The sequence below is a fragment of the Lactuca virosa genome, chromosome 5, assembly GCF_052849685.1.
Source record: "Lactuca virosa cultivar CGN04683 chromosome 5, Lactuca_virosa_CGN04683_v6, whole genome shotgun sequence".
Classification (NCBI taxonomy): Eukaryota; Viridiplantae; Streptophyta; class Magnoliopsida; order Asterales; family Asteraceae; genus Lactuca; species Lactuca virosa.
Genome location: NC_136430.1, coordinates 430,527,574 through 430,540,238, shown reverse-complemented (window position 1 = coordinate 430,540,238; position 12,665 = coordinate 430,527,574). Strand labels below are relative to the sequence as shown.

General features: G+C 30.7%; 1 protein-coding gene across 1 annotated transcript in view; it reads right to left on the bottom strand.

Annotated features, from left to right (window-relative positions):
* The window catches only part of LOC145113190 (GDSL lipase-like), a 29,759-nt gene extending 18,389 nt beyond the window's left edge, over positions 1-11,370 (bottom strand). The window contains exons 1-5 of the mRNA XM_079049310.1: positions 11,041-11,370; positions 10,830-10,957; positions 10,542-10,763; positions 10,210-10,459; positions 9,898-10,128 (exon numbers count right to left, since the gene is read on the bottom strand). Coding sequence (XP_078905436.1) covers positions 9,898-10,128; positions 10,210-10,459; positions 10,542-10,763; positions 10,830-10,957; positions 11,041-11,305 — 1,096 coding nt within the window. The 5' untranslated portion in view covers positions 11,306-11,370. The remainder of the gene's footprint in view (positions 1-9,897; positions 10,129-10,209; positions 10,460-10,541; positions 10,764-10,829; positions 10,958-11,040) is intronic.
* Between the last annotated feature and the right edge of the window lie 1,295 nt (positions 11,371-12,665).

Here is a 12,665-nt window from a genome sequence, read left to right as displayed (position 1 = left end):
CTAAGATTTTATAAAAAAATTCCGCACGCAGCCATGCACACAAACAAGATGTGCGGCACACATCTGACATCCACCCAAATCTCGACACGTGGCACCACTCAGAGAATGACATGTCAGCATCCCGACAATTTGCGTGATGTGCCCCGACAGAGTACGCGACGCACATATCTTTTTTGGCTATAAATACACACCTCCATATATGCTTCTCATATATATCTCAGTCCTGTAGATCAATCCCACGACTTCTCTCTGCATTAGATCCAAATTTCCTTAGTTTCTAGTATACCGGCAAAGCCCTGTAACCCCTAAGTGCCCGACAAGTAGTAGCCTTTTAGTAGAAGTTCTGTCAGTGCAATTTCTAGACTTTTATCTAGGGAATCTTTGTAAGTTAAATTACACTCTATATTATTTTAGTGTAATTTATATTTAAATTCATAGTCGTTATTATGAATTTATAAATGAGATTTGTTAGTAAATACAACGTCATATTACTGATTGATCTACTTACAGGGATGATGTCTAGACTGGATTTAGTGAGGTGTTTAAAGTAGGATTTCCAAATAGTATACTCAGTGTACTAAACGGACCTTACCCGCGATATGATCCTACCTGGTTGTTCCTTACTTGATAGATCTTGGCGTAGACTTTGGGATTATTGAGGAATCTAGACTATCATTAGTCATCAAAAATAATAAATTAGGACTTGGTAATAACTGAACCTAAGTCACACAAAGGAAAGACTAAGTGTTGAAGTGAAGCGCTGTCGAACTTTCCAGTCATCCACCTTATCAAGTGAGTGCATAGTTTCTTTCAGCTTACACATAGATATAAAGTATCTAGATGATTGAATACTATGTGTGCCTATTATCTGAGTTACTTGATATCTGTGTTAAATGAATTATATGATTTTTACTTGATTCAATCGAATAAATATTTTAATAAATATAATATATTGGGTAGTGATGGTGATGAAAATGATGAGAAGGCTTGACTATTGATGAACCAGTCACCTAGCAGAGTACAGATGACGCCCACAAACTATTCTAGACAGTCCGATGGAACGATGGCAGACTCGCAACCTGTAGGTGTTAATGGGTCACTTAAGTCGTGGCGAGCTACAACGTTTGTAAGGGGTGATTTGTACTTGATTCAATCGAATAATTATTTCAAGACTTAAGATTTTTTACAAGTCGTGGCGAGCTACATCGTTTGTAAGGGGTGACTTAAGTCGACAAATTTGTATATAATTAATAAATTTTTATATAATTTCTACTATTATTCATTTTTATATACATATATGACTTAAGCCGACATTTTTTAAAGCTTCACGTCAAGTACATGCTTTGGAGCCATGACACACCATGACGAGCTTTTTAAAACCTTATTCATTACTCTTATTTCATGATATCCTGCTTGTTTGTAAAATTGGTTTTTCAAAACATTGATGTATATTGGTGACCACAATGACCCCGTTTATAATAATATTTGGATCCGCCACTAATTGTATGTGTGTGTTTGTTTGTGTGTTATAATTAGTTTCATTATTATCTAATTATATATGTTAATTACTATTGGAGTCTTGATAAGTAAATGTAACGTATTCTACAAAGGTTTCATCAGCGGTTCAAGTTTTATTTGGCATGAAAGAAGTAGATTCAGAAGAAAAATAATGTATATGTAAGTTAGTCGTTCTAAAAAAATTATAAATATTAATTGTCAAAGGTATTGATTGCTAAATATATTTATATAGAGAATATTATATTTATATTCGTTTCCACTAATCGTAATAGTAAGATTAGAATCATGACTCATCTGTCAATTTGATGGGATGTATTCTCGGTAAAAAAGATGAAAGCTCCAGTAATATTCTACATATTCTAACACACGATTTATTTCTATGAGTGATATTCTACGCATGATGTTAAAATATATAGAATATTACACATGAACGGTGTTTTTTTAAGGGTTTAGGTCATTTTTGGTCATTTAACTTTTGGTTTTGTGCTCATTTGGTCACTTAACTATTTTTAAGTTTTAAAAGGTCATCAAACTTTTGATATTGTGCTCATTTAGTCACTTAACTTTTAGTTTGGTCACATTTAGTCACTTAACTTTTAGATTTGTACTCATTTAGTCACCTAACTTTTAAAATTGTGCTCACTTAGTCACTAAACTTTTAAATTTTTTTTAAAAGTTTAGTGACTAAATGAGCACAATTTTAAAAGTTAGGTTACTAAATGTGACCGAACCAAAAGTTAAGTGACTAAATGAGCACAAAACCAAAAGTTTGATGACCTTTTAAAACTTAAAAAAAGTTAAGTGACCAAATGAGCACAAAACAAAAAGTTAAGTGACCAAAAATGACCTAAACCCTTTCATACACTATTTTAATTTTTTGTCACCCGAAAAATGTGTGGTCAAAAACACGAGCCTTGTCTCACAAAATTCATACGGTCTCAAATGAATGTGTGTGTGTGTATATATATATATATATATATATATATATATATATATATATATATATATATATATAATAAAATGTCTATGCACTACATGTCATTTTTTGAGAGTTTGTATTTAATTTTCAGCTTTATTTATAAGGTGACACATGTCATCCTAATATATTTTCTTTTAATTATTCGGTTTTTATTTAATCTATTATTCTTTTTTTAATTTAAATTAAATTTAATAGATACCCCTTGGTTTTAGGCATGATTTTACATGATATGAATGTATAATAAAAATGAAAACTTCAATTTTTATCCATTAACATAATTTCATTTTAAACGATTAACATTTTAATTTCATAAAAAAAATAAAAAAAATTAAAATGTCAATTTTAAAAAGTATAATCAAGGGTTCCAACATTAACTTAGATCTTTTATTAAATTATTATTATGAACAAATTGTTTTACATAAAAACATATCTTAATAATATATTTTATGTTTTTTATTTTATTTATACATATAAATATAATTCTTGCAAAACATTAGTACATAGTTTATCAATTTATTGCATTTTGGTATCGAATAAAATTTAATCCACATTATTTTTTTTTAAATGCAGTTTGACAACGAACATAAAATACTCCACTACAAAATTAAAACTTTGTTTAACTTTATACTTCAAATTTATATTATTTTACTACAGTAATTTTAAAGTCCTATTTGTTAAAGTACAATATCATCATACATTAACAATCATTTTTCAATATCGTTTACTATTGCAATTTTAATTTTTTTTTATTTTATTAATCTACTTTCATTGTCTATCTTATAAACATGTGGTTTCTACTGGTTTCTAACCTAGTATATATATATATATATATATATATATATATATATATATATATATATATATATATATATATATATATAGTCGGGACGTTTTGCGAACCCCTATTTTTCCGCAAACAATTATTAAAATGTGAACTTTTTTGTGAGATATTGTTGGGATGCAAACACAATCCCACATTGGTAAAAAGAGAAACTAGATGCTAGCATATAAGACAATGGATAATCCCTTCTATCACCAATTGATTTTAGAAAATGTAACCTCACTGTTCTTCTACGTTGAGCATGGTTGGACTAATATCGATCCTAACAAATGGTATCAGAGCTACGGTCGTAGCCCAGATGATGTGGTCGGCGCAGGTGGCGTAATCCCAGTTCCCCCGGTCCAACGGAGTTGACCCTAAAGCCTTGTATCGAAAGTCTTCCAGAGCTTAGGTTTGAGGGGAGGATTGTTGGGGTGCAAACACAATCCCACATTGGTAAAAAGAGAAACTAGATGCTAGCAGATAAGACAATAAGTAATACCTTCTATCACCAATTAGTTTTAGAAAAATGAACACCATTGTTCTTCTATGTTGAGCGTGATTTGGCTAGTAGCGATCCTAACAGATATTTGTTTTTTCAAAAAAAAAAGTGACGTAAAGTACCAAATCGGTCTTATAGAAGCATATTCGCAAAAAAATAAAAATAAAATCTTGAAAAAAAATGTGCATATACGAAAGGTGCATATGTGTACAAATGTCAGAAATTCACAAAGTTCATACAAAATGTACATATGCACATGTTGTATATGCATATTTTTTCGAGATTTTTTCTTGCATATATGCTTCTATATGAATGAGTTGGTGCGTTATGTCACTTTTTTTTTGAAAAAAATATCACATAAAAAAGTTTGCATTTTAAGAGTAGTTCGCGGTAAAATATGGGTTCACATACATACGTCAATACAATAAATATGTACAATAGAAGGAACTTACTGGACGCACTTGGTATCGCTCTTAATGCCTAGTTTTTTCGATTCATGTGTTTCGGTTCAAATTAATCCAAGCCATCAACATTTTAGATCGATCGAATGGCTTTGCTTTGTTGTCGTTGGGACAACAGGGGCAATGTCAATATGGAGTGTCTTGTCGTTGCTATTGTCACTAAGATGTCGTCGTTATTTCCATCTAAATTTTCATCATTGCTGCTATTGTCACCAAGATGTCGTTGTTATTTCTTTGTCACAAGTAATTGGTTACGGATGAAGTCAAGTTAAAAGTTTATCTTTTAACTCAGTTATATAACTTATTGGTTGCAGATGAAGTTAAGTTAGAAGCTTATCTTTAAACTCAGTTAAATAACTTTTGTTAGACAAAAGACTATTTTTTATTGAATTTTGTACACGATTGTGTGCAAATCTGGAACTTTTAGCATATATTTTCCTTCTAAAATCATCTAGTAGAGACGTTTGTAACGTTAAATCTATTAAAGAAATTTCATCATTAATATAATTTAAATTTCTTTGATGTTGTTTAATAGCAATTCTGCAATCTTTTATTTGAGAAATCAAGAACTTATTAGATTCTTGATTAGCTAATACTTTATTACTACTTATTTGAGTTGTTATAAGATTTTTTGCATTTTATAAAAGATAATTTATTATAGATTTTGTAGTTTTTTAAATTGAAAAACTTTAACGAGATAGTTTTGTTATAAATTAAAAGAATTGGTTGCAGATGAAGTTAAGTTAAAAGCTTATCTTTTAAATCAGATGAAACAACTTATGGGATGACAACATCTACGGTTGACATTAAGGAATCACTTAATCAATTAAATGAAAAAGTTGAAAAACTATCAGAAAAGATTGACCAAATGATTAACCAAGGCTTAGTAACTACAAACCAATTAGAAGCCATCGCTGCTAAAATATTAATGAAACGCAAAAAGAACTTCAAAAATGTTCTTGCAACAAAGAAATTATCGAAATAATCAATAAAACTACTACAGTTTTAGATCCTAAAACTGAAGCTAAAAAGTCGTTCACTGGTAAGTACTCATACCCTAATTATAATGTAGGGAATGAAAACTAGGATCATCAAGGAATCCCAGGTATGTCCTGGCCTAAAGACTACTTTAAGTCAGCATGATAGATTATTTATCTAGAGTAGAAAATTCTTCTGGGATAACTATGAAGATAAAGAATTAATAATCAATGGATCAAATGTCTCGATTCTTGATCAAGCTCTTAGGTTACTAGATCTTGTTGAATCTAAATGAAAAGATACAGTAAACTTAGAAATCTCTACATCTGAGGAACTTAAACAACTTTTCCACTTTGATAAAATGATTAACGTCATAGAAGAAACATCTGACAAAGAAACTTCTGTATATATTTTTCAGAAGAAGACGTAGAATCTCTTTTTTCTGATATAGAGCCTAACTTCGGGATGAATATGACCGAACCACATTTCGATCATCCTAGAGAATCTTCTTTTCAAGGTGAAAGAAGAAAAAGACCTAAAATTGAACAAGATCATAGAATTGGCTCTATGCCAGATCTTCCCACTGGAAATCCAAACCAATTCGGAACAAACGTTCTCAAAATTGACAACATTGAAACAAATAGAAAAGAAGTTATCGACAGATGGACTTCGGAAATAAGTCAAATCATTCAGACTAACAAAGAAAAATATGCAACGATAGAATCTATCATTTTATTGTTTGATCATAAAACATCAGGAATAGTTCAAAAATTATCAAAAACACAAACTGGATTAATCATAATCCAATGAAAGTATTCCAAGACATGCTTGATGCCATCTACATGATGTTTCTTGGTATATATCTTATAGAAGACAAAGCTAATGAACAAAAAAGAGAGATTGAAATAGCAAAATCCAGACTTACGAATCTCACCATATGTGATATTTGCTTTCTAGATCATTACACTTGTGACTATGAAACAAATCTTTACGTAATAAATGATTCAAATCTATATCCTCAGTTGATCAAACAATATCTATTAAAATTTCCTACTGTAGGACAACAATCTCATAACAGATTTATAATCGAATCTACAAATGCCACAATTTACAGTCTTGCTTTTGCTAAGAGAATTGTTATTGATGAGATTCAAAAACTTTGTAATCTATCAAACACACAAAAAAGACTAAAAGGTTTTAACAAAAACTGTTGTAATCATTTAACAAAAGAAAAACCCTTAGAGTGTGGATGCAAAATTACCCATAAAACTAAAAATTCTTCAAATAAATCTTTTAATAAATATTCAAAAAAGAACAATAAAAGATTTTCAAAAAAAGAAAGATACTAGACGGTTTAAACCGAGAAAATATTTCCAAAAAATCAAAAGATTTTCAAAAAACAAAAGACAAAAGTAAACTTTGTCCGAAAAATAAAAAGAATTGCAGATGTTGGGTTTGTAGTGAAGAAGGACACTATGCCAATGAGTGTCCTAATAGGAAAGATTACCCACAAAAGGTTAAAATCCTTGAAATAGCGTCATTTATGGACCTTAGGCCTATAGAAGAACACTTTCAAGATGAACAAATCGTCTACACATTGATTGAAGAACCTCTAGATGAATCATCATCTTCTTCATCTATAAAATCAGACACTGATTCAGACTGATTCAAAAGTCATGAACTCTAAAAACGCGATACTAACTATCACAAATCCTAATTCAATCTATGTTAAAGGCACTTTTAGATTCGCCGGATATAAACAGATTGATTTACATTGTTATATTGATACATGAGCCAGTCTTTGTATCGCAAGTAAATATGTTATTCCAGAAGAACACTGGATTAACACTCCAAAACCTATAAAGGTTGTTACAGCAAATGGACCTGTAATTATCAACATAAAATGTGTTGATTTACAGATAAGACTTGTCGAAAAAGTCTTCCATATCCCCTCTGTATGCCAACAAGAATGTGGAATAGATTTCATCCTAGGAAATTTCTGTCTTTTGTATAGACCATTTGTACAAAAACTCAAAACAGTTACTTTCCACAACAATGGTGGTCAATTCATTGTTGATAAAATCACAAACACTTATAGAAATGGAAAACCTGGATTTTTAAATTCAATGAAAAATAATTCAAAAACCAAAACCTGTCAACATCTCTCAAAGCAAAATTGAAGAAACTTTACCTTTTAAAATGGGGGAGAATGAGGAAGAGTTTAAATTTCTTCTTAACCGAGAATTTTTTCAAAAGTTGAAAGTTTATTTGAAAAAGTTTGCTCAGAAAATCCAATAGACCCAATAAAGTCTAAACAATGGATGAAAGCAAACATCAAATTAATCGACCCGACCACTATCATCATAGTTAAACCTATGAAATACAGTCCTCAAGATGTCGAAGAATTTAGTAAACAAATCAAAGAACTACTTGAAATAAAGGTCATCATTCCAAGTAAATCTTCGCACAGATCTCCCGCTTTCCTTGTCGAAAACGAAGCAGATATAAAAAGAGGAAAGAAAAGAATGGTAGTTAACTACAAAGTTATTATCAAAGCAACTATAGGCGACAACCATAATCTCGCTAATAAAGATGGGCATCTCACCCTTATTAGAGGAAAAACAATATTCAGTTCTTTCGACTTTAAATCTGCTTTTGGCAAGTTTTACTTGACGATGAATCACAACTCTTAACAGCTTTCACATGTCCCCAAGAACACTGTCAATGGACTGTCGTACCTTTCGGTCTAAAACAAGATCAATCTGTATTTCAAAGACATATGCAAAATGCATTCAGATCCTTTGAAAATTTTTGTTGCGTTCATGTAGATGATATCCTCATATTCAACAACAATGAAAATGAACACTTGTTACACGTAGCAGCTGTTCTAAACAAAATGTGATCTTCTTGGAATCATTCTTTCCAAAAAGAAAGCACAACTTTTAAAAAAGTAAAAAAAAAATTCTTGGGTTAGAAATAGAACAAGGAAGTCATTGTCTTTAAAATCATATTTTGGAAAATATTCATAAATTTCCTAATAAATTTGAAGATAAAAAACAGTTACAAAGATTTTTAGGAATCTTTACATATGATTCAGACTACATTCCTAAACTTGCAAAAATAAGAAGCCCCTTACAATGCAAATTTAAGAAAGATGTCATTTGGTCATGGTGTGAAAATGATTCTAGCTATATGGCAAAAATAAAAAAAGAACCTAAAAGAGTTTCCACCTCTATATCATCCTAATATAGATGACAAATTAATTATCGAAACTGATGCTTCAGATAATTATTGGGGAGGAATCCTTAAAGCAATAAATTCGGAGGATCAATCTAAAGAATTAATTTGCAGATACACCTCCGAATATTTTAAGGATGCTGAAAGAAATTACCATTCAAATGAAAAAGAATATATTGTTGTTAAAAGGGTAATTGAAAAGTTTTCAAGTTATCTAACACCTGTAAATTTTACAGTAAGAAGAGATAACAAAAACTTTGCTTATTTTTTAAGAAATAACATTTCTGGAGATAACAAACAAGGTCGACTAGTTCGATTACAAATGTGGTTTTCCAGATATAACTTCGAAGTAGAACACATTAAAGGAGAAAAGAATATCTTTGCAGACTTCTTAACTCGAGAATTCCAACAGAAAAACTAATCAGGTTTGATATTCTTTTCATGCAGGAATCAAAGTCATTCGGCGTTATACTTTGGTGGTCTAACGACCCAAGAGGTTTTAACCTCGGTCCATAATTTAGACTACAGGTACATAGCCTTTCTCAAATGGAGAAAGAACAAGAGCTTAGCTCAAACAGACTCTTCTTGACTCTTAATCAAAAGAACATTTTTCCCCATCCTGTTTTGTAATTACGAGACATAGTTGCACAATCGATGATCGATTTGTTTGCTCTTTCTTTCTTTCCGGCTACAAAGTCCAACCCTAACGACGACGATAAACCCACTTGCTATCTTCGACTTGTTGGCAACCACCACAGTGACAACCACCACCGATTTCAGAAATCAAAAAGGTACACCACAATCACCGATCGATTTCAAGATTTTCATGTTTTTTCCGATGTTTTTCGTCACAACGTATCTATATTTAATCTAAGAGCCATGTTTGATGACTTTTCATTCTTTTAGGAGTTTGGTACTTATTACATTTAAACCGCTTGAATTTAATATTTCTTAGTTTACATTAAACAATTGCATTTTTTTTATTTAATTTATCTTTTAACACTTTTATACTTTTCTAAAAAATAAAATATATCAAATTTCAGAAACATTTATTCTCTACATATAGATATAAGCATCCATATATATACTCTCAAAATACTTTTACTTGCTAATAATTATCATGTAAGATAAGTCATTAGACTTTACCGTGTATGATAATAATTTACTTGTTACTTGTGAACGATCAATAAAAATATTCAACCCAACATGTTGATCATTCACATGTTCAATCACATGTGTATGTATATATGTATATATATGGCGTAGATTGGTTATTCTCATGTAAACAACCAACTACCTATAATCATTAGATAATGTGTATGTTTACCCTCTAAACATACACATATATTCTAAAGTGATTGTTTTAGGAAAGTAACATATCTTAAATTTAAATGATAAGTACCTTGAAACAAGGCTTTTAAATTGTAAGGTGTTGTGACATTGGAATCTCCGTCCCAGAACAACTGCGCGAATTGTCGGCTTGCGGCTTCACTAGGATGAGGGGCATCGAAGAAAACATAATCATCAGGATTATCACACAATTCAAACTCTTGTATTCCCCTTTTGCCTCCACAACTAAAAATCCCTCGGAAAGGACCACTACCACAACATGCAGTGTCTCCTACCTTGAAACCTGCACATCCATCAAAATCCAAGGATGTTTCATGTGATACTTCACGAATTCAAAACAATGAAACTCACTCACTACAAGTACCATATTTTGATGGGTTCTTTATCCGTTTGCTAAGAGCAGTAAAGTGATCATAGTTTGCAAACATGAATCCTTCAAATTCTTTTGTCATCTCTTCCATTTTCTTGGAAAGTAATCGATTGTGTAGACTTGCTATGGTATTAAATTCTTCGTTGCAGGTATTACGTGGGTGTAGTGCACGAGCCATAGGCAAACAACCTAATGGCGGGCTCATACCAATTCCAATCTTCCTCCCACCTTTTTCATGGATTTCCTTTTTAAGTTAAGAAAAAAGAATTGTTTATATATTGAGGTAATTAATTAATTAACTAGAAACATATATAATTCCTGTTTACCTTGAACATATTGGTCAAGTTTCCGATCACCATTTCAACGTACTGCTCATGATAATAACTACTCTGGTTGTCGCCGATGAGGACTCCATAGTCGTTGACTCCGCCGCTAAACAAGTAGACAGCGTTGGACAACAGCTGCTCGGTTTTCACATCACCTAAATCCCTCCTAAAACGTTTCTCCAAATTGGAGAAATACTGTAGCTGTGTCTTGAGATCAATTACCTACATGCATCCACTTACTCCATGAGAAAATTCAAGGGTGGGTATGAAAGAAGGGACGACACATACAAGTCCCGCATTGGTTTCAACTAATGCACCAGATCCCGCTGACGCAAAATTTACTCCATACAAAAATTCATTATTATGGTAACGGGGGTCGAGATACGCAGGAATGAGAGGCAATCCAGCAAATTCAGCTGTTAGCAAAAGGAAAATCAAGAATGATAAGCAAGAAATTGAAAGAAAAAGAAAGATTGGCGCTTGTTTGAGATATTGTCACCGATGAAATCCGAGATGAGACGGCCATTAGAGAATCTTCCGGTTGGCTGATTGAAGTATGATTCGCCATAGGGCCAAAAATTCGCTTGTTGATCAGTAGTAGTGTTTATGTAGTTGTTGTTTCCAGGATCGAAAAGTGAATCACCGAAAATGAAGAGCGCAACATGTTTGTTAAAATGCCCCTGAGAACTCTGGCCACCTGTAATGAGGAGCAGCAGACACGAAACAACAAGCTGGAATCCCAAATCGTTTTTAGCAAAAGCCATATGTCTGAAGCTGTTCTTCAACCTTGACCTTGAGTAGTTAAATTTAAAGTAAAGTGCAAATTTGGTCTAGTTCTTTGTTGTCGTTGATTTTGATTTAAAAGGGAACATTTAATTAAAAAAAAATCTTATTCTTTGTTTCAATGTTTTTTTTTTTTTTTTTTTTTTTTTTTTTTTTTTTTTTTGTGTGATGTTGTGTGAGATGAGACTAACAACTTTTAATTTTAATCTACTAAATTGTTATAAAAGTAAACGAATTACCCTTGTCCATACTTATATTTTCAAATATGTTAAGTCATTATAAAGGGATAAATTTACTAGTTGATACAACATTGTTTATTTAACAATGAAAGTAGCAAACGATAACTCATAACTTTCTGATATTTTTCATGAATTTAACCATTTAAGTTATTAAGTATAACAAACTTATCAATCTATTAAAAACAAAGTAAGATCTTTAAATGGATAAAATATTAAAATTTGTCGGCATATGTGGCAAAAAACTTGTGAGAATTTTTATATTATAACTTTTAATAAAAAAAACTCCAAAATTAAAAAAGAAAAAAACTTTGTGTGACATAAAAATCTTTTATCTTTCATTTAAATAAAAAATGTACATTTAATCCAAAATCTACTTCAACTAAATTGTTGGAGCTTTTAACTTTTATTAAATTTTACAATTTTTAAAAGTTAAAAGCTATTTTTCCTTTCAAACACTTTTGTAGAATAAAAAACTACAACTTTCTGTTACTAGTTTTGTCAAACATGTTGTTAATTTGAAAGCAATTTAAAACGAAAATATAGTTTTTTCATACATTTTTGTGAAGTTCTAACGTGAAAATGGATCTATAAACGTTCTAAACATGTTTAATACAACATCACGAACATGTTTTAAGAGTTGGATTAGAAACATAAATATAATTGAAAAGGTAAGGCATATATATATATATATATATATATATATATATATATATATATATATATATATATATATATATATATATGGGGTCCGGTTCCTGTGAGAACTCGTGAGGATACCTTAAAAAAATTGAAAAAAAATCTAAAAAAAAATACAAATCATAAAAATCGAGCATAGATCTATGTCCGAGAGAAAAAAAAAATTGGAAATTTTTTTTTGCATCATTAAAATTGATCCATGATTCAATTTTATTTTTTTATTTTGCATCATTATGATCCATGATTCAATTTTAATGATCCAAATTTTTTTTCTCCCGGACATAGATCTATGCTCGATTTTATGATTTGTATTTTTTTAGATTTTTTTCAATTTTTTCAAGGTGTCCTCACGAGTCCTCACCCAATCCTGTTTCTATATATATATATATATATATATATATATATA